General features: G+C 50.6%; 5 protein-coding genes across 5 annotated transcripts; 4 read left to right on the top strand and 1 right to left on the bottom strand.

The window, feature by feature from the left end:
- Positions 1 to 3,408: 3,408 nt before the first annotated feature.
- GT037_000075 (kinase-like protein) lies at positions 3,409 to 4,409 on the top strand (the record flags this gene model as incomplete). The annotated part of the gene is made up of 4 exons (XM_038925122.1): positions 3,409 to 3,413; positions 3,447 to 3,718; positions 3,776 to 3,993; positions 4,041 to 4,409. 4 exons carry the CDS (start codon positions 3,409 to 3,411, stop codon positions 4,407 to 4,409), a joined length of 864 nt encoding a protein of 287 aa, XP_038790978.1.
- An 871-nt stretch (positions 4,410 to 5,280) lies between these two features.
- GT037_000074 (uncharacterized protein) lies at positions 5,281 to 7,927 on the top strand (the record flags this gene model as incomplete). The annotated part of the gene is made up of 3 exons (XM_038925121.1): positions 5,281 to 5,711; positions 5,782 to 6,970; positions 7,043 to 7,927. 3 exons carry the CDS (start codon positions 5,281 to 5,283, stop codon positions 7,925 to 7,927), a joined length of 2,505 nt encoding a protein of 834 aa, XP_038790977.1.
- Positions 7,928 to 8,679: 752 nt separating this feature from the next.
- On the bottom strand, positions 8,680 to 14,084 carry GT037_000073 (antiviral helicase; the record flags this gene model as incomplete). The annotated part of the gene is made up of 7 exons (XM_038925120.1): positions 8,680 to 9,207; positions 9,258 to 9,437; positions 9,487 to 9,674; positions 9,723 to 10,005; positions 10,056 to 12,702; positions 13,236 to 13,729; positions 13,779 to 14,084. The coding sequence occupies 7 exons, from the start codon at positions 14,082 to 14,084 to the stop codon at positions 8,680 to 8,682; spliced, it is 4,626 nt and encodes a 1,541-aa protein (XP_038790976.1).
- Positions 14,085 to 14,453: 369 nt separating this feature from the next.
- GT037_000072 (nuclear matrix protein) lies at positions 14,454 to 16,659 on the top strand (the record flags this gene model as incomplete). The annotated part of the gene is made up of 7 exons (XM_038925119.1): positions 14,454 to 14,678; positions 14,730 to 14,808; positions 14,854 to 14,972; positions 15,020 to 15,631; positions 15,682 to 15,834; positions 15,936 to 16,249; positions 16,305 to 16,659. 7 exons carry the CDS (start codon positions 14,454 to 14,456, stop codon positions 16,657 to 16,659), a joined length of 1,857 nt encoding a protein of 618 aa, XP_038790975.1.
- Positions 16,660 to 19,927: 3,268 nt separating this feature from the next.
- On the top strand, positions 19,928 to 21,711 carry GT037_000071 (homeobox-domain-containing protein; the record flags this gene model as incomplete). Its single annotated transcript, XM_038925118.1, has 3 exons — positions 19,928 to 20,658; positions 20,708 to 21,312; positions 21,365 to 21,711. Coding segments are annotated over 3 exons (1,683 nt in total), but the record flags the coding sequence as incomplete, so codon positions are not given.
- Positions 21,712 to 21,940: the final 229 nt, after the last annotated feature.

Here is a 21,940-nt window from a genome sequence, read left to right as displayed (position 1 = left end):
GTGTTAATTTTGTACGTGTGCTAGTTCATAAACGTGATATCAGATCCCGTTAAGCCACTACGTACTAACAATCATGCCTTCCGTCACCAGCCACGGTTCCAAACACCGGATGTTGAGAAAGATGTAAAGATTCTGGCCTTCAATAGTAACAGGCGCCGCACAGATGCTTCTCTATGCTTGGATAAAGAGGATGGCGCTGACGGCGACAAGATCAAGAATCATAATTCCAAGTTGCATTCAGCGCTTCTGGACCTCTGGAATCACGCAGTCCAGCCAGCCTTGCAAGCACTAAAACTCCTAAGGCACGACCCCAAGCTGAAACCATTACCTCGCGTGAGGTGGGTTGTCAGTGGCATTGCATCATTGCTGCCGCTCCACGCTGCAGGATCACACACTCCCGGGTCAACTAACTGATAACACTATCAGTCATGTTGTCTCTTCGTGTTCTGCAAGTCTTATGGCGCTAGACTCGCTTTTTCGAAAACCTCAATTTGCGATACATGATGAGAAAGCAAATGTTGTTGTAGTGCCCATGCCAACAAGCCCTAGGCATAGGCCTTTGGGTTTTGCTTAAGAAGTGGAGGCAATTGTGACACATACTATGTTTTGGGCATCCACTGTCTGCTTTGAGCAGCCAACAAAGAAGCGAGTTTTGTATGCATTAACATCTTGCACAATTGCTCACTTTGCGTGCCACGGTATCGTAGATGAGAACAATCTATTGCAAAACGGGTTGATTATCGCACAAGAAGCAGACGAGAATTTGAGTGTTGCCGACGTCGAGAGTGTAACGTGTGAGCGTTCTAGAATTGCTTACCATACTAAAAAATGTTACTTCCGTAGATATCTCTGTAACGGTCTTTTTATGTTGCAATAAAGCATCAAAGTCGGCATTTTTTCTGGTTCACGGGACTCTGCGCCTGCTTGGTCTCAGTGGCTCCTGCTACACAACAACGTTTTCTTCCTCCCGCGTTAATCACCTCGCCTGCTGCTTCATGATTTGTCTCGTACGCTCTTCCGTTGTTATGAGATTAGGATACAGAAGGAAGGCAACCCCCTCTTTATTTACAAGTAGCTCGCGCTCCCGCAAAATCTTTCTAACACTCTTCTACTGCACGACTTGCTCACATTGGTACCTGAAGCCATCTAGTATCTACTACAGATTGCCTTCTTATTGACCGCTATCTTCATTATTCGCCTCCACTTCTGTCACTGCGCGCCCAACTTCCACCACACTTTCTCATCGGCCATGGACTCAACGACCACTGTGGACCTCAGCTAGTGCCGAATACTTCCAGGTATGACTTGCTCTTCCGAAGCGAAAGATGAAATCTAACCCAGAACTGTAGGCATCATGTCATCACTGGTCCTCGTCTCGATCCATACTCCTTCCCTCCTCGAAACGTCCCATACACAAGGGTAGACAGCATCTCCAAATACTCAACCTACGGCCTGTCTCCAGAATGGTGACAATGACTGTGGTTCGACTATCAGGATTGCGGTATGCCTTGTGTAAGGGATGTTCTGAGGCAAGGTAGGGACCCCCTGCTCAACCTCATTGAAGAAAATTGTCATCCTTCCGACAGGAGTCCCTCGACAAGAGGGATACCATTTATGAAGATATATGTGCATATAGAGAGGCACTGAAGGGCGGTCGGGTCTTTTCTAGTTTTTCCTCCGCGCTCTACTCAGTCTTTATGGCTGACAAAGAAAAACTGCAGGGCGACTCAATCTTTGGATTGTTGAGACAATGGTTTGGTGGTCATCACTGCTAGTACCATGGTTGAAGTGAGTGGTTGCTGGGCTGTGCAGTCCCAGAGTTGCGGTACCATTGAGGGGTTGAGGGGGGCCGCGTGCGAGCCTTGGTACACTCGTCCATGAGATGACTGAGGAGTCATATTTAGGTGTTGCGGCCATGGTTAGAAGTTGGGTCAGGTCCTCGCTGGTTGCTTGACTGGGTAATCTCCAAATTCGTCAGGTGCAGTGGGTGCATGGACCTTGCTAGCTTGCATACACTTGTCATAGCGAATTGATCCCGTGTTTGCATTCTCAATGCTGGATTAGATGACCGGAAGAGCCGAGTTTACTGTGGTTCGAGCTATGACTCCCCTTTAGACCATGGTACGTCGTTGTTGAGGTGAATCCCATCAATGAGCCGCACTTTGGCTAAGAGAAGAGCGGAGGTGCATGGTCTAGAGCCATGTGCTCATGTCGTTACTCATTCACACTACAACCCACGAACCGCAACGCGACATGTGTATCCTAGAACTAAGGGAGACTTGATTTTCTCTAATATCACTTGCTAGTCCTCAGACTCTTGTGCGAGCTGTTATAAGTTATTATTATTTATTGTTTTCTTCTGTCTATCGCAACTTATTGTGTATCCGTGGATGTGTATAGGTTTAGGTATGTGTAGGTTTGGACGAGTGTACATCACGGAACAGCGATTAAAAAGTGACAAGACACACGATTTTAGGCCGCCATTGCCCTATGTCTTCTAAGATTTTGGCGTCTTGAACAGCGACGATGTAGAGGAGGCTATGTGTTAGAGGCCTGTTATTGGCGATGTGGCGCTAGATGAATTATAGCTTAGCGTGGGAAGGACAGAAAACTGTCCACGGTAAGCGGGAGTAATACTTCCACAAACAGTACCATGACAGACGGCGACTCGGACGAGTGATCTAATCTTTAGTGTCCTATGGTCATATGTGTTGGTTTTGTATATTTGTTGTTTTATATACGTGTTGTTGGATTCCGCTCAGCCACTAGGTACTTTTCAACTATTATCCCCTTAGTCACCAGTAGACTAGTAAATAGGTATAGGTTAGGTTAGGGTTAGGTCTAATTTGTTAGACCCTAATCTAACCTATACTACAACTTAGATTTTTTACGCTATAAATAGGTTAGAGTTAAGTTAGAGGTAGTTAAAGTATAAGTTAGAGTTAAGTATAGTATACCTAGATATACCTATATATACCTACCTTCTCTACTAAAGTAAGGTAGAAATAAAAGCAAATCTCTATATAAAATATACTAACCCTAACTTAACTTCTAACCTAACTATATAGTTACGCTTAGACTACTTTAACTTAACCTTAACTTATTTATAGCGTAAAAAATCTAGGTTGTAGTATAGGTTAAGTTAGGGTCTTATAAATTAGACCTAACTCTAACCTACAGTCTGTGCGACCCTAACCTAACCTATACCTAAAGTTGGGTATACTATACCCATTTACCAGTCTAGTCACTAGCGTTGAGAAAAGCAAGTTCCGGTTGAGCATCAGAATGGCAGCACCGATATCGCTCAATCTTTTTGGCTCAACCGGACGTTATTATTCCTTCAAAAGGTCGATCCAGGAAAGACCGCACCTGGGGCGTGTTTGGTAAGCATCGTTCGGCCAACCTCTCATGATGTATGCCTCTAGGCACAACTAACAATCCTGCAGATCTGCAAGCGATGAATTCATTTTGAAAGACGTACCTCCGAACATATTCTCAGCATTTAACGAGAATGTTCGACCAGGACTTGCTCAAACATCCCGCATACGACTACCAGTGGACACCATCCCAGATCAGTGCATATTCGTGTATGAATACCTGAATGATGATTTTTCAAGTCTAGTTCGGCGTCAGATCCCAATGCGAGCTCGGAAGGAGATTCTCAAAGCTACTTTGCAGGGAATCGCAGATATGCATGACCGCGACATTGTCCATCTAGGTGAGCCCAATGATTCGGCTCTTCATACAGTCAATATAAACGACTGATCTTCTCTAGATGTTAAACCTGACAACGTTCTGGTTAATTGCCGTAACGTTGACCGAGACGTCGTGGTCGAACAGGTACAAATCTCCGATGTTGAGAATGCAGCCTACCTCCCAAAGCCTAGGTGTATCAAAAGTATGCTAGCTGGGAATGATGACTGGCGCTGCCCTGAAGGTCACTTCAAGGGAGAACTCAACAAACCTTCTGATTTATACTCATTTGGACTGGTCGTAAGTGCTTAACCTGAGCAAAATCTTTTCGTTACTAACATACCAAGTGCATCTACGCTGTTCTCGGGCGCGTTATACTAGGGCGTGATGATGACTTCAAACTACACGTGTCGAAAGGCGCACTACCTGCATTTATCCGCCTGCAGCGCCAAATCTCATTTTTTGGAGACAAAGAAGGGCTGAATAGACTCATGAAGCATGTTGGTGATGAGGAAGCGAACTGTGAGATTCTTGGAATGCTTTGGGAGGACCGAGCAGCAGATTATATCCCATATGTGCCGTTCTCAGAGTTGAAAGATGTTGACTCAACGTTCAAGGATTTGATCCAAGGATTGAATAATCTGGACCCCTCACGGCGGCTCACAGCTTGCGAGGCACTAGACCATCCCTGGTACGAAGGCGTCGAATCCGCTTAGTAGTCGTAGTAGCAGCAGCAGTAGTAGTAGTAGTAGTAGTAGTAGTAGTAGTAGTAGTAGTAGTAGTAGTAGTAGTAGTAGTAGTACAACGGTATCGATGGAGATGATGGCACACGATAACTTACTTGGAGTAGATACGCTGAAATCTTCGGTGCATAAATTGAAAAAAGCATCGAGTTCCTAGGTTATAGTACCGTGATTCCTTAGACTTCCGCGGTAAGAAGACGACGAAGACATAGCCACACGCTGCCCACCTTCTTGCCGATTTGTCTCTTCAAAGAAGAACGAGATATCATGCCTTTGGGTTGCTGTAATCCACAACAGCAGTCATAGCCTCCGGATTACTGTCCATGCTTCTCGCTACTGTAGATTTTAGCTCTGGCATCTGTAAAATATCGTCCTCACTTGGACCCAGTCCAAAGAAGCGAACACTCAGCCGAATCGTGTATTCGAGAGCGCCTCCATTAGTCTGAACGTGGCGTGTGAGGCTGAGCAATGCAGCGATAAGTTCCAGCATCATGGCCTTGCTTGGCTGCGACAAGGCTGAATGAACCGAAGCTTTCTACGATAGAAGCCTGGAGTTACTTGGTATATTCGCGAGCTTCGTTAGAGTAATACAGCAGTAAAGTAGTATACCAGCAGCAGTAGTAGGAGTAGTGGTGGTGGCGGTGATTTTGTAGTAGCGAGGCAGTGTAATAGTGGGGCAGTGTAGTAGCGGGGCAGTGCAGTAAGGCTGTGCTTCCCAAACCAAAAGCTCTCCTTTATCGACTGGGAATTTGATCTTGTCTTTTGGTAAATTCCTGCCACCTCTGACTTTTTTCTTTGCTTGCATGCGGTTCACGTGTGGTACGTGGTGTCCACACATTGCACCATGTCCGGGGCCTTCGAGACAGCGGCTGGTGCGTTTGCCGTTGTTGGAGTCGTCGACGTCGTGATACGAACTGGTCGCGAAATCTTTGCCTTCCTTTCTGAGGTGAAAGACGCACCAAGTAACATTGAAAAACTATTGAGCAGCATAAATGACACAGTACAATTATCTCAGGCTGCTAAGGCATGTCTCAGAAGTCTTGACACTCGTCACTCTTCGCTACCTAAGGCTGAAGCTGTACTGTCTCTCGAATCGGCTATCAAAGCTCTCAATCGTGAGTTGCAAAGTCTCAAGGGTATGACCGCAAAGTTCAGGGGAAGCAAGACATGGAGTCGAGTCAAATACGTTCTCAACAATGCCAAAGTAGACAAAGCGATCAGAAATCTGGAATCGAACAAACTACTTCTTGCTGGTGTTTTGACACTGGCATGCAGGTATGTCTGGAATACACGTTGCGAATCCACTACTACAGGGCATGGACTGTACTGACTCTGATTGCCATAGTGAACTGTCTGCATGTGGACAAGTGGAGACTGTTCAAAGTATAACCAGCCTCTCAACGACTTTGTGCACCAAACTGGACACTCGAACTCAGGAAATCAAGCAAAACCTCGATACACATCATCAAAGCATTCTCGCAATGCATACCAATCAGGAACAAAAGATCGTGTCAACGCTCAAAGCTCAACATAGCTCGCAGAGCAAGCAAAACGCGGACGCTAATCGGAAACTCTTGTCTAGGCTATCTTCCGCAAGCCTCGAAGTCATCGCTCGCCAAAAGGAGTTGAGACGTCTAGCTAAGCAAAATTCCCGCCATAATTTGACTGTTGACAAAAGAGTAGAACTCTCCACTCAGACTGCTACACGCCAACACGAAGATACCAAGGAGTCAATTTCTATACTTACGTCCGAGATTATGCAACTAAGAAAATCACTCGGAATTCGTGCTCCGCAGCCTATCCAGTATCATCGTAACATTCTCTTCTTTGGAGAGCATCGCGATATGATTATAGCGTATCTATTGCCTCTCCAGAGCGACCTAGACGTTGCAATTGAAAGTCTAATCGTTGACCACGGTCAAGAAATCTCAGTGGACCATGTGAATTGGCTTCAGATGGAGTTTCGGCGACTTATTGCTTCAGCAGCGCAAGAGAGCGCGACTCGCTTTCCAGAATCAACAGCGACACCAATCGATGAATGGCATTATCCCATGAAACTGAATAGCAGTAGCTCAAAGATGGGAGTCGAACAGCAACTCAAACGGCCCCACTCAGGCCATCAGGATGAGAGCCTCGACACCAAACGGAGGGCTGTCATGCCACGCTCACATATAAGTTCATCGAATCAGATGTGGTCAACGAACACACCTTCCGGAGATATCCATATCTCGATACCACCTGCACGATCCGATGGGGCCCATGATCAGACCGGGACGGAAGTTGGTCTGTCCTGTATGATCACTCAAAATCGCTCGACATTTGCTGTAAACGCACGATTCCGCCGCGTTTCAGATGGGACATCTCAGCCAAATGTCCAAACACAACTCAGCGTGTTCAACAAGGTTGAAGGTTTGGACGATGTATATTGGCAACTTTTTCACCATGGAACCATTGCCGAGATTGACTTTGCTTACCGTAATGGGACAATCTCGCCTTTCCACGTGGACAATCAAGGCTTCAACTACTATTTCAATGTATGTGATCCCATTATCTTCCCTGTAGCGATCATCAAACTCGAGGCATCATGCTAACCTTTTGGATGCTAGACTGCTGTAAGACAGGTCCGGGTCGATGCACTTGTCTATCTCTATACTCATGGCATTCGTACGAGCCAAATCATTCATGCTCTTGACCCCAACAAGGAGAAAAGTTTCTTGAACAATTTTCTGCTCTTTTCAGAACACCAAGTCACACACAATCCAAAGATGCGAGAACTGATAGAACACATCAGTGAAGAAGTAACATTTTCTGCTACCACGTTTGCCGACACTGCCCTCACACTATCTATCCAAGCATATGCTCGAAGAGACTGGGGTAGAGCATGGCCACTGTTCGTCATCTGTATTGAGATGCTACAAAAGCAGAGACCTGATCTGCTAATTGGATTATCGGCTGGATGGCTCAATGGCGAACATACGATGCACAACCGGATTTGGGAGTACGTGCCACCGAAACAACTACTCTCGCTGTTATTCAATGCTGGGGCGGATAACGAGAGAACATATGCTGGAGAACGAAATGCCATAGAGTATTTCATGTTTCTTCGATTCGGTCGGACGGTTCAAACAAACCCGAATTCCCATTTCCGGACGGATGCAGACTTCCTTAGTGCCTTGATCGCGTTCAACGTATCATGCACTGGGGCTTTCGTAGAGGCTCGACTTAGCAATTGTTGGGATGAATGGTGTGAGGCACTTAGACCTCATGGAAATGATATCGCAGATGCCGTCGATGAAGGATATGCTATTTCGTTTCTTGAGGCACACGAGAACAGATCGGAGGTTAATGTTGGTGGAATTATCAAGAGGAAAAGTAAGAGAACAGGGTACTACTATACTGATGATGAGGACGATGATGAGGACGATGATTGGGATGACGACGATGGAGATGACGATGGCACGGATACTGTTAACAGCAGCGATACGAACTGACTAGTCTAATAACCTGTATCGCTTAACACTCTTCCCTTAAGATAGTTCAATAGCTTTGAAGAACAACAGTCACAAAGACTATGATTGGGATAGTTCCGGAAAAACAATCATGTTGTGCGTGGTAAGAAAGGGCAAGGAATGCTGAAAGACAAGACAGCTTTGACACTCGCAATCACCGTCTGTTGAATTGGTTCCAAAGGAACTTACTACACGCACACACACATGTAGTCATCAAATAAGACACAGCTTTACGACAATAAGACCGCTACACACGGCAACACATTCCACAATTGCTTACCCCACATGCATCCGAATGCGATAACGATAATGCAAGTGCCCAATGTCCTAATGCTTATGCCACGCCCAACGTCGGATCCGACTAAAAGACGGAATGTGAAACCGATAAGCGAAAGCCGGTCGATCCCAATGTCCAGATGGCGTGACTCGCGCATCATCAGCACACGCACAACAAACGGGACGAAAAAAATGTCCAGAAGGCCCCACATCCGTCCCGTCAGAGAACTAAACTAGGACCTGAAACACATAACCCCACCTGGAACACCCAAGGACCAGGATACGCCTGTGTCGCGGTTCTGGAACAATACTCGGTGCCCCATTTACAGGTACAAGCTTGCGCAGTTGCAAATGTCCCTGTTTCAAACACTTGTCAGTTTACCCAAACTTCACACATAATGCACCCCCAGCACATAACAGACCCAAACAACGGGCCAACGCGTTCCAAACACCAGGGCTCAACCCGCCGGCGCGGATACGGGACATATGAGAGAGAAACTAAATGGGAAGAGCACATACCGTTTGATGAGTTCCTGACACGTCCCCATTTTTTGGAACAAAGTCGGGTCGCCGATAATCCGAGCCGCGTTCTTGACCTCCCGGCACGTCTCGTCTAGCCGGGTGATGACGCGGACAATAGTGCCTTCCATGACATCTGTCAGGTCGGTTATGCGATTGAATGACATACCCCTCGCCCACTCATACACGACTTCGACCATGCCGAAGCGGGGCTTGCTGACAAAGTCGTTCGAGTCATCTGCGGAGAGGATGACCTGATGCAGAGTTTGGATCTTGTTGACCTTCTCAGAAATCTCAACGATCTTGGCGACACCGCGTTCCAAATTTGCTGTTAGCGTAGGCTCTACGTCGGTCTTCTCTTGGAAGACAAAGGCCGAGAGTAGTGCGACAATTTCTTCCGGTTCGTACTCGGCGAGGACATTCTCCAAAACGAGTTCGGTAAGGACCAGCTCGTCGGCAGAGTGGATCTGAAAGCTGTCAGTGAATGGATAGGCCTGGTTGAGAGAGACAGGCATACCTCGCAGGCTACCTTGCCCTTCAGCTCCACGCGAGAACCTTCGTCAATAAAGCCGAGGTCCTTAAGTACGTGTATGCGCTGTTCATAGTCAGGGAGTAGCTGTAAATTCTGATCTGACATGAGCTGGCGGAGGGCAAGGATGTTCTCTTTGATAAGCCACTGATCATGCTCTTGAGCAAACTACGATGGTTAGCTTGAGTTGGGGACACAGCCAGCCACGAACACGTACGTGTTTCAAGAAGTTTGGACACTTCAAGCATTTTTTGCTAACCGCATTCTGACCCTCCTTCATGCGGGCTTCCGCCAGTTCGCGGAACTTGAGGCTCTTGATCTTGCTGTAGTCGTATTCATCCCAGTCTTCATAGTCCCAAGATCCACACAAGGGCAAGAACTGATCTTGGGCCAACTTCAAGGTATCTGGCATATCTGTTAGCGCCGGATTCAAACCGTAGCGCACCCACTTACCCTTGGATACCTTCCGACCCAGGTTCTGAATGGATTCGGGCACATCGATGATGGTCTTGGTAAAGCATTCGATATCGTTCAGGGGCACGTAGGCTGCCTTGAGGATCAGATCCTTGGGGTTGTTCGGTAACTTGCGGAACCACTTTGCAAAAGGACCGACATATGGCAAGAGGTCGTCAGGCTTGCGATCTTGATGCTGCGCCACCTCTAAGACTTTGACCGTAGGCTCGTTGCCTTTGCTAGTACCATCTTGCATTAGCATACCGGCGGTGCGTTTATTGTCCTAGCCAAGTTAGCAACAAGTCACTCTTCGGGCGGTATTTAGCGGCGTACCTTCTTATAGACAATCAATCTGTTCTTCGCCAAAGCCCGTCGTCCAATAGGGTTGATGAGTAGACTCAGGTGCATCTCGTTGGTGAGTCTCTTGTAGTCTTCACAAGACTGATGGCAGGCCTCTAGGTCGATATCGCAGGTATCACAAGGCTCACGCTTGATCTTCTCCAGCTCAGCTTCCGAGACTTTGACCTTGCCTTGATGTTCAGGTAGCAGCGCTTGGGTGGCATTCTCGCTGAAACTTCGCTTGATCATCTCTTCGATCTTCAAAGCCTCTACACGTAAGAGGTTGAGCATCATGTTATACGTCAGACGAAACTGTGATCTGAGCTTAGTAGGCTCACCCAACATCATCTGACGGAGTCTGGCTGCCGGTGGTGCCTCGTCGGCTCCAGGCGCACATATGATTACAGTGCCGACTGTGTCGAGTCCTCTTCGTCCTGCACGACCAGCCATCTGAGTGTATTCGCCAGGGAGCAAGTCGCGGAACTCTCGTCCGTCGTGTTTGCGGAAACCAGAGAACACTACGGTCCTAGTGGGTAAATTGAGACCCATCGCGAAAGTCTCCGTGGCAAAGAGAACCTTGACAAGTGTCTTGGCAAATAGAATCTCTACAACCTCTTTGACGATGGGTAACATTCCACCGTGATGGACAGCAATGCCTCGGCTGAGCAACTCTCTTAGGCGCTTGATCTGAGGAAGGTCACGGTCTTCCTTGCTCAGTCTAGCCAGCGACTTCTCGATGGTCATGTGTATCGCGCTCTTCTCAGCAGCGTTGCAATAGTCGATGTTTGACAGCGCCTCTGCATTCTCCTCGCAGCGCTTCTTGGAGAAGACGAATATACAAGCCGGCAACAGGTCTTTGTTTCGAAGATGCTGTATGAGGTGGACCCAGATGTTCCGATCTTGCGCGGCTGTTGTTCGACCTCCACCACGACCGGTCCTGGCGATGTTGCCACGACCCCTCGCAGCCGGAGGTCCTCCGCCTCGAGGCGCGCCACGCCCGCCACCTTGTTGACCTCTTCCACGTTGGTTCTGGCCCCCCCGGGCGGGCGGTCCTCCGCGACCACCACTGCCTCTACCAGCTTGGTTTGCATTCGCAGGAGCTTCTTTGATCTTGTCTTTCCCAGACAAGACATCGTTTGCAGCTTTCCAGCCGTTGTCGATGAATTTCTTGTCTGCTGTAACGATCTTGTGGATGTCTTTTCCAGCCCAAAGATAATGTTCGAGAGGAATGGGACGCTTTGGGGTGGAGATGACGTAGATGTCCTTCTTCTTTGTGCGACCAACCCATGACGCGAACTCGTACGTGTTGGGGACAGTTGCGGATAGCAGAATGAGAGTCACATGCTCTGGCAACATGATGATGACCTCCTCCCAGACAACACCACGCTCCAGATCATTGACGTAGTGTACTTCGTCGAATATGACAAACTCTACATCTCGGATAAGATCCGCTCCCCGATACAACATACTTCGGAGGATCTCGGTGGTCATGATGAGACAGCTAGCTTCGGGCCTAATCTGCACATCTCCAGTAAGAATGCCGACGTCATCGAATGTTTGGCGGAAATCGCGGAACTTTTGGTTACTTAAAGCTTTGATAGGAGATGTGTAAATGGCTTTGGTCATGTGCTTGGCAGCGAGTGCGATCGCGTACTCTGCAACCACTGTCTTGCCAGCGGAAGTATGTGCGGCTACGAACACTGAATCGCCGTTCTCAAGATGGTAGACCGCTTCTTTCTGGAAAGTATCGAGCTCGAAGGGCCACTCGCGCGCCATATCCGGCACAAGTTCCTTGAAGTTGGTGATGTCGCGATCGATGTCAACCATATGAGCCCACTCTCTTCCGCCTTTCCTTCCAGAGCTCATAGCAAGCGGGCCGTGAGGAGCCAACGCAGGGAACTCTACTGGTAGCAAGGCGTCAATCTCGTCGTCTCCAGGCTGGTCTTCGTCAGGTTCTTGGCCGTTCGCGCCGGCCTTCTCGGTAGTCTCTTCGTCATCGGCATCCACATCCCTAGGGGCTGCACCCGCCTCTGCTAAGGTGTCTTCGACCTCTTGCGCAGCTTTGGCATCTGTGGTTGGCTTTTTCTGGAAGTCGAGCCCGCGAGTGAACCCAGGCGGTACCTCCAACAGGCCCCCTTCAGCACTGAAGTTGATGACCCTGTCAAGGCCACCAACCCGTCTCCCATTCACATCCTCCTGCTGTTGAATTGCCTCATCTTCGATCGCAGCTACCGCTTCCACTCCATCAAGACCGCCAGGCGCGAAAGGAAAGAAGCCGGCTGCTCCGCGCACGAATTCAGCTCTGTTAGCAGGCTTCCTGAGAAGAGACGTCGAGTTCTTGGCTGTTGCCGAGTTTGCTGGAACTGTGACTTCTTTGTATCCCGTGACGCGGCCCTCTAGCCCCTCGCGCGTGAAGCGGATGATGGTTCGGGTTTGGGTTGGGGCGATCTGGAACAGGCTGCGATAATTGGTGGGTGCATCCCAGCGCTGCTGAAGCTGGTTCAACCACTGCGTGTCGAAAGACTTGGAGGGTGTCAGGAATTCTTGCTCTAGTTCCTTTTTGATGACATCTTTGGTTTTGCGTTGTCGTTTCGGTGGCCGTTGTTCGCCAGCTATGGAGTCTATCCCATCTTCGCCGAGGCTACTGCTGTGCAGCCGCAGCTTCTCCAACTCTCCAGACAGAGCTTCCATATTCGCGGGTTGAGTACGAATCTGGTAGATTGCTATGCCTGTCCAGGTGCGGGATTGTGGCGCGCCGAGTGAGAAAATGGATGACGTTGTTTGTTTGAGACGCCAAGCCGCATCGGGAGGACCCACTTCCCCCGCTATACACGGGGTGACAGCATTCGGTGCTTATGTCGTGTGCGATTAACAATTTGTACCTGCATATGTATTACGAGGAACATGGGTCTTATCAAAATCTGGATAGCTCCGAGACATTGCGAGACAGCCGAATCCGAAGAACTCTGGTTTGCAGATCTCACCAGCACATGATCCGCAGACAGAGCATATCAGGGTACGCAGAGGATATATTGTAGCCATTTGCAATCGCACATGGCAGGTCACGATGATGTCGTAACCTAACGCGATTGCCTTGCTTGTGAATGATTCCTCAACGCCGCGCTATGAACGTCCAAAATCAGAATGCAACGTTGTGTAGCTGTTCAGTCCCACAAGTCGTCCATATCCGCCATCGCTTCCATCTCGTCCGCAAAAGGATCGTCTTGGGTAGGCGCGGGTCGCGTTGGGAGTGTCTTTGGTACGGTGGTACTAGGTTGGTTGCTTTCAGCCAACAACGCATCTAATTCGTCGTCGTCGGGGTCGCCGCTTGCTACTGCTTCTGCCGCATGATGTGCTGAATTGGAAGTAGGATGCTCCCGCTCTCCTTGTCGGCTCGGGCTGTCTTGCCCGACATGCTCTACGCCCTCCATCTCCTCGGTGCTTTGTTGTGGAGTCTTCTCCCGAGTAGCGTCGTCTTCATCGGCGTCGTCGTGTCCAGTGTTGCGACGTGGTTTGCCTTCATCGATCCAGTCTTTCCGCATCATGTGCATGCGCTTTGTATGTCCGACCTTTTCGATGATGGCTAGGGCGTCTGCAAACTTAGCGCGGGGGTAGAGGTCGTCGAGCCACAACTGATACATGTTCAGCATGCGAGCAATGTCTCCATACTAGGACTGAGTTAGCCTGGTACCGCTTACTCCTGCAGGACAACCATACCTCATGACCCTTGCCCTTGAAGCGAAGGCGCTCTTTTGAGATCTTGCGTAGGCGGGGAATTCCAGGATCGGACAGCAGTCTTTGGTCGTCGAGCTTTGGAATAGGAATGCGCTTCTTCGTGATGACGATCTCTTCATCGACGCCTAGGGCGCCGGCATTGTCGCTTTTGTTGTTCTTCCGGTACTGTGGCTGCGTTGGGTTCTCCGTCGATTGAATGGGGTCTTCGGGATTTGTAACATCTTTGAGTATGTCGTCGAGATCATCGTCAGAGTCATGAGCGCGTACTTGCAGGCTGCTGTCTGCCATTGTGAGCCTGTTGAGCCTTTGCGGTAGATATTGAAGGTATCCTGGGTTCTAAAGTGTTGAGCGCGACGCGTTCGACGCGTTCAGCCACAAGCACAGACACTGCTTGCACTTGTCGCTTGTGGCGCAACTTTAGCTTTGTCCAGGCCAGGGTCCAACTCGACTTTGGAAAGCAGCTTCTGTATTCAATCACCGCCTTTTCTACCCAAGTATATATTACAACAACTATCGTCTCACCGACTCATCCAGTCTACTGCGACTATAGATCCGTGGTCTGGAGCTCCTACTTCGCCAGCGTAGTGGTGCTATTTCCCTTGCGCCAACGGGTCGTGAGCTCGTGATCGAAGCCCAACGCGCGCCAAACCTCTTAACATGTCGCCGCCTAACGTGCTTCCCGCTGACGCGGTAGCCCCAAGACTTGACTACTTATTGCGACGTGCCCGTGACGTCAAGCAAAGTACGGCGATTGACCCTCCACTCCAGGTTTCCGAGCTTGTACCGGAGAACGAGCCTCTTCTCGGCGAGATCGAAGGAGGGAAAGAAGTGCGGACGCTTGCTGTCGAGAGTGCAGCTAAGAGTGTTTTCTATGCCAACCTTGTCAGTTGCTGCGCTGTCGTCTTAATTCTACCAGTCTGCTCACATGATTAGGGTTCGACTCGGATTGAGGAGCCGGCCTTTGTAACTGTTTGGAATCTACTGGATATCCTGCAGTATTGCGGGGATCGAGGTATGTTACTCGCCAGTATGGCTGCATCTCCACTGACATTCTTAGACCTCTGCTCCCCGCAACTCGTCCTCCTGCTCATTGAAGAGTTGCTTGACAGCCAGTCAATCTCAGGATGTCGTGTGGTATTCAACTTTCTCGAGTCGAGGAGAGAAACCATCATCGCAGTATGTCATCCCTACCAATCTCGTTGTCCTCTCTCACCTTGTTTCAGATCAACTCCAAGAATAAGGACCTTGTTATCTTGAGATTGTGCAATGAGCTGCTCCGCCGGCTATCTCGCGCGGAAGATCCAGTCTTCTGTGGGCGTGTCTATATATTCATGTTCCAGAGCTTTCCCTTGGGCGACAAGAGTTCGGTAAACTTGCGGGGAAACTTCCACGTCGAGAATGTAACGACATTCGAGGACTTTCTGAAGCAATCAAAACCGGAAGAGGACTCTATGCAAATCGACATCGACGGGCCTGCTCCTGCTATCAAGGAAGATTCGAAGTCAGAGGAGCCAGCCATCCTGTCAGGCGATATCGACAAAAGCAAAGATGCGAAACCTACCACACTTGATACCGAATCTCTCTACCCCGTCTTCTGGTCTTTACAGCACTCTTTCTCAAATCCACCAAGGCTTTTTGAAGAGGACAATTTCAAGCAATTTCAGAAGAGCTTGGAGGCGACGCTAGCCAAATTCAGGGAGGTGCCAAAAGTCATACAGGCCGGAGATTCAGAGCGAAAGAAGGGGCAAAAATCACGGGAAGGCGACGACTACGATGCATTCGCCAACTCCTTTAATCCTAAATATCTCACAAGCCGTGACCTGTTCAAACTTGAGGTACGCAAGATTGCCACTATCAGACCTGCGCTATGACTGACAATTTGCAGCTGAGTGATCTCGCCTTCCAACGTCACATCCTGGTCCAAGCACTGATACTCATCGACTTCCTGTTGACCCTGACCGAGGGGTCCAAGAGCAAGCCATTCTACCAAAATGCGCAGAAAGCGATGCAGTACAATTTCACACTCCGCGAGGAAGACGTAAGTCCCCATCATTTGCCACATCCTCCTGCCTCAGTCACCCTCCCATGCTCGCTTCGCCATCCACGATCATCATCTTCTCGGCTGACCACAAAGCACAGACCGAGTGGGCATTGGGCATCAAGACCGCCATCGCAAATTACCTGCAGGAAGGCCCAGATGGCAAATTCTACTACCGGATGGTGGATACCGTGCTTTCCCGCGACAAAAACTGGGTACGATGGAAGATGGAGAACTGCCAGCCGTTCACGCGAGATAGAGTGCCCCCAGCAGAATTCCAAGAAGCCAAATCTGGGGCACAAAAAGCTGTTGTTGCTAAGAAAGCCTCGAAGCCCATGGGGGTACCTAGTACTTTGAACTTCCTCCACAACAACAATGCAGAGAAGGGGCTCTCTCAGCTACGACAACGTGACAGGTATGTGTTCCGCTCGTCCGACTAAGATTGATTTCAGCCTCTGACGTCCAGTCAGGTTCAATGTGCCAAATGCAGAGTCATATGCAAAAAAGGTCAAGATGACCGACTTAGACCTGGAAATGACTGACGCAGAGGAGGAGAAGCGGCAAGCGGGGGACAAGAAATCTAGCTATGTCTGGCGAGGCCTTCGTCTTGCTTCAAAGACGCAGCTAAGCTCCTTTGATAGAATTGAGCATGGCAAAGGGCTGGAGGCTCTTCAGCCGGCCACCTCTTCCATTGAGGCGACGGGTGTTGACGCTGCACCCACTACTTCGGATGACCAGGGGGTAATTCCGCAAGACGAGCATCAGAGCGTCGAGGAGCAGCGGCCCGACCAACGCAGTCAAGTGACTGCGGAACCAGCGGCGTAGTGGCAGTGACAGGGGCAGGTTGTCGCCTGCACCAGCTAGGTGTGAATTATCGATGGCCCTGAGGGACATACGAGCTTTTCCCCATGGGTTATCGTGCAGTATGGGGAGCATTGTGGCGCTTTCCCATCGAATTTATTTCTACAAGCGAAGAGAACATGGGGTTCTTCTCCCCGAGCCACTCTCAGCGTATCGATAGATCGGAAGCCATCCACAGTCTGAGCGACCGTACATCCGGTCGCCAACGGCGCCCCTCAATTTGCAACGCCACGAGGGGACGTCGGAAGGCTGAGTTGAGGCGCAAGCAGGCTGTGGAGATGAAAGGTTCCACCTTGGTGAATAAAAGTCTTCACAATATAGCATCGCGTGGGCATGTCCACCATTTCCGGGTCTCATTCTGATGTAACAATAACGATCGAAAGAGCTCTGGTTCTCATCCCTGGTAAGCATCGTCATGCTTCCAGGCCTTTGACAGGAAATGTTGTGATCTCAGATGTGCCGTGGTGCGCCGGGGTGGGGCCGTCTTCAGGCTCATTCAGTGTGTTGTCAGCACAAAATCCACCTACGTGGGAGATGCTGCATCCCTCCGAAATGAAGGGACCTGTACTACCTGACACCACCGTTCAGCGCAGTCCGAGGTTTTCCAAGGTTCTCTGCTGTGGTCTGGCACGCGGTGGGACCACCTCATCATGTCATGACAAGTTGCGAACCACAGCAAGGCCACAGACCCAGACTGCTGGCAACGGATCGTAATCATATTCAATGCATTATGTTCACGAGATGGACCGAAGCATGATGAAAAGAGGCAGGCATGTTCTGCCGACAGTGGACAGGCACCCATGCGCTCATCAAACCCACAGACGTGTTGCGTCCCCCCACCAATGACCCGCCAGAATATCCGCGGTTTCGCTATCGCTCGCTCCTGTCATTTCCACAGGCCGTCCTCATCCGCCATCCGGGCGGTCTTGGCGTTGTTTTGGAAATCGACCGCGACGCCCTGTTCGGCATTGCGTTTTGGAGATTGCGTAGGCGTTGGGAGAAACTGTGCTTTTCTTCGTTGCGAAACATGCCAAACGCTGGCGGTTACCCGCGTGCTTCACAGCCGGACAGCAAAAACAACAACTTCCGGCCAGTTCAGGCAATGCGACCGCGCGAGGCGGACGGTGTACATCATTCGTCAGTCCATAATTCGTCACGGGCTCAGCGCGCGGTATCGGCTAGAGGTTCATCTGCTTTGGACACGGGCAATGTCGATCACCACGGAACGGCGTAGCATGGGTGGCTTGCGCATCACCCAATTTTTCCCTGCAGTGCGGCCGAAAGACAGTCGTTGCAGCCTCGTCTTCGATGCCATTCGCGCGCTCCAGGACAGTTTCAGCGCGCTTGCTTGGACACGCATTTCCAAACACGTTACGATAATTCACCGCTGGCACCCAACTACCGACAGCCCACCAGTGTTGCACGCAGTCGCACTACAGCGAGAACAGGCTTCGAGAAACAGCGCCTTTCAGCATTTTCCCGGCGCGGGCCGAGCTTTTGGCCGTTAGATCGTTGTCAAGCCCAGCCAGATCTGTTGCTCATTGGCGACCCCCGCTGCTATTGGCGACGGCGTCATTGCTAGGCGCTCGACTACTCACCACACTTGATCAAGCAGGTGTGCAGCAGGAACACGCAAGTAGCTAGACGCGGTTCCTTGGTTTCCGGTAAGCATCATGGGTCACGGCTGAAGGTGACCAAGGTTCGTTGTTCATGCATCTGAGCGGGCGCGATGGGCGGCTCAAACCACACGCAAGGCTGATGCAGCGCGTTCCTGACGCAAACGCAATTTGCGGACCGTGGCCATTAACATTCGACTTGACAGCTGCCAGAAGACGCACTTGGAAGCCACCGGTCCAGGGCGGAATGGCCCGCCATAGCACAACTTCGTGTGAAAGTCATGGTTCGACGACAGTAGCATCATGGTAGCATGGAGTACACGAGCCTGGCGGCACCAAGTCCGACCTTCACCACCACACCACCACCATCTCGTCCGCACACAATCCACACTAAAAGCAGCATTGACAGCGACACCCCGCAACAAGCCGTGCAAGCGTTGCCGAGCCCTGTAGCATCCCTGTCCTCTCTCGCTGCGGGTTCCTTGGACTTCCCGCATCGCATCTGGCCAATAATGACGCCGCCGCCTGCCTCGACGTTCGACTGCGAGACGCCACGGATTAGTCCTTGCTCGTCGGCCATTTTTCTACACGGGCCCTGGTCTATGCATGTAGCCTGCAGCCCACCATGTTCACGCAGCGCTCGCTCCCCTTCTCTTTCGAGGGGAGGGCACCCTGGCATGCAGCACACCTGATCCAGAGCCTTTCGATTCGCCCGTTCCCGCTCCGTCTCTCCTTCGTAGTAGGCCCACGTCCCGAGCTACCGTATCCCTGTGCCCTGAGCCTTTGGGGTCTGCTAGCCCTCGACGTTAGTCACGCTTCTCGTCGTGTAACAAGCTGCTTCCAGATCCTCGAAGGATATCATGTTTCCCTAAGAGGCACCGCTGTCCATGCGTAGTCTGACCCTAGTCTTTCGCACTTGTCTTAACCTCGATTTTATCCGGATCGTCGACAGTAGAGTACCGTCAAGCCTTTCTTGTCTGAATGATCTGATTCCCCTCCCCTGCCGCTATCGCTGATATAGCCTCCGACGGTTCCTGACCCTCTTTACAAAGGGCTACCCACCGCTGACTATCAGACGACGCTTTCACTCTTCTAGAGCAAGCCGGCTGTTCATCACCTCGTTCTTGTCAAGCATCAAGCGCCCACTGCCAGCGTCTATCTTTATTTGGCTCACAGTATCACCTCCCTGGTAGCTTCTATTTCAAGCTTGAAGTTGCACCAAAACTCCGCGCCCCAATCCTACTCTCGGTGCGACATCAGCATTCAGCCTACTCGCATACCCGCCCTCCGTAGGTTCATCAGCACGACCACCCCGAACTGTTAGTTCGTAACGGTCTTGCGACTCCAACGCGCGCTGGACTCGACGTCAAAGCATTGCGACTGCCTTCTCTCTTTATCGCTGATCACCCGCATAAACCCCGCACAGGGACCGGGCGACGATCAACAGTTCACCCCAAACTCCATCAGATCTTTACTCCTTGCGGAACCTCGTGGTTCGTTCGAACTTCGAACGAAGACGCCGACATCATCAGTGTTGAGGCCTTCCTAGTGACCAAAGCAACTAGGTAAGCAGCGGTTCAGTTCGTGCCCCCTTCTTCGCTGACAGCGAGGCACAGGAGAGGTATCAGCCACAGAGCTCAGCCTACATCTACACCATTACAACATTTTTCAAAGCGCCAATGGTCGACGGAAGCTTCCTCGTTCCTTTGTCTCCTCCCAGTTCGCCACACATGTCTGCGTATAGCACGACTTCAGCAGACAACGAGTGGCAATCATCAGAACTCAGAACTTTGGAACACACTCCACCACATTCAGATAACGACATGGCTATGCTCCAAGCCGAGGTCTCTGGACACAACTTCGACTTGAAGCGGCCGTCAATGCGAACACATAAGAGCTTTCCCTACCTGCTCGACGGAAAGAGCCACCTGAACAGCGGTAGCAACACACCATCTGGACTTGATGAGATCGAACAGCATGACATCCCAAATGTAACTTTTGGAGGCTCCGCTCCTACCAGTCCTATCTCAAGGCTGACGCCACCTTCCACCAACGACGGTGGCAATGTAGAGAAGCGCGAAGAGGAGGACGAGGATCTTATCCTCGACGATAAGGACGACTGCGACGAAGACGAAGAGAAGGGTGAAGACCGGCAACCTATGACAGCCGCAGAGATTCGCGCGGCGAAGCGAAAGATGAAGAGGTTCCGACTTACCCACAACCAAACTCGATTCCTGATGAGCGAGTTTGCTCGTCAAGCACATCCGGACGCTGCTCACAGGGAACGACTCGCTCGGGAAATCCCCGGTCTCAGCCCCCGTCAAGTCCAGGTTTGGTTCCAGAACAGGTAAGCCTACTTTCTCTCACCGAAGCAAGGAGGTACTAATACTGTGTAGGCGAGCGAAGTTGAAGCGATTAACAAGCGACGACCGTGAGCGTATGATGAGGTCTCGCGCTTTACCAGATGACTTCGACATGGCATCAGCACTTCACTCTCCTTTCGGAAACTCCCATGGTCTCGGCACACCGCTGGCTTCTCCTGGATCTTACAACCCAAGCTTCTCTGAGAACAACATGATGAGGCCGCTGAGCATAGATACCTTCCGACGAGGACCGCTTGACTCGCATATGTCGCCAACTGGCATCAGCCCTGCTTTTGGCGGGTTCACCTTCACACCACCTCAATCAGCAACCGACACCATCTCACCCGTCTCAGCTCACGAGGGATCCCCCTTTGGCTTCCATTCAACACCAATCGACACTAGCCCTAGAACGTCTAACCCCTTCTCCATGCCTGTCAGCAACCCAACCGCGTATGCTGCACAACACAGCATCCCTCGCCTCTCACTTCACGCCGACCGAATCGCAAGGAGCCGTGCAGAGTCTCTACAGTCACCTTTGAGGACTAGCATGAGCTATACTGGCTCTCATGACAGCTCCAATAGCCATGACAGTCGGTCCTACTCCAGCTCAATGATGCCGTACGGCATTGGCTACTCTTGTAAGTTTTCCTCGCCCACGTGGCTCATGCTCCTACCTTCTAACACTTCCAGATTCCCCAGTACCAGGCTTCGGTACATCAAGCGGCAACAGAATGCGGTCCTTCTCCAACGGCGTTCCCCGTCGCATCGAGCTGAGCACTCACTACGCCCCTCAACGCAACGGGTCTACGCCACAGACCGCCCACTTCCCTTCCTTCTCTGGCTCACCGCTCGCCACCCCTTCGAGCTACGGAATGCCTCAAATGAGTGCACCGCACCACTTGTCGTCGTTTCCTAGCTCATATATGCGGAACGACTCGGCGCACAATGACTCGTATTCTGCCGTTGGCTCTGTGCTGGGAGAAGTCATGGAGAACGCCAGCCAACACAGCGACGACCACCATAACGACCAGTATTAAGCAAGCGCGCGATGTCGTTTTTGTTTTTGTTTGATTTTTGCTTGATTTGGCCGGTGCGAAGATTATGAACCTACAGCGATTTTGTGTTTTGGGAAGAAAAACGGGTACGGATATATGTTTCGACTGGGTGGATGACTCTGCTGCATTCCAATCTTCTCTAGCGATACCAGTCTCGCCTTCTCTCTCCTACTGTACGGAATTCTTTTGGTTTGGTGGTTGTTTCATCACA

Source organism: Alternaria burnsii (assembly GCF_013036055.1).
Source record: "Alternaria burnsii strain CBS107.38 chromosome Unknown 705, whole genome shotgun sequence".
Classification (NCBI taxonomy): Eukaryota; Fungi; Ascomycota; class Dothideomycetes; order Pleosporales; family Pleosporaceae; genus Alternaria; species Alternaria burnsii.
Note: the sequence above shows the minus strand (reverse complement) of the source record. Positions and strands in the feature narration are given on the sequence as shown.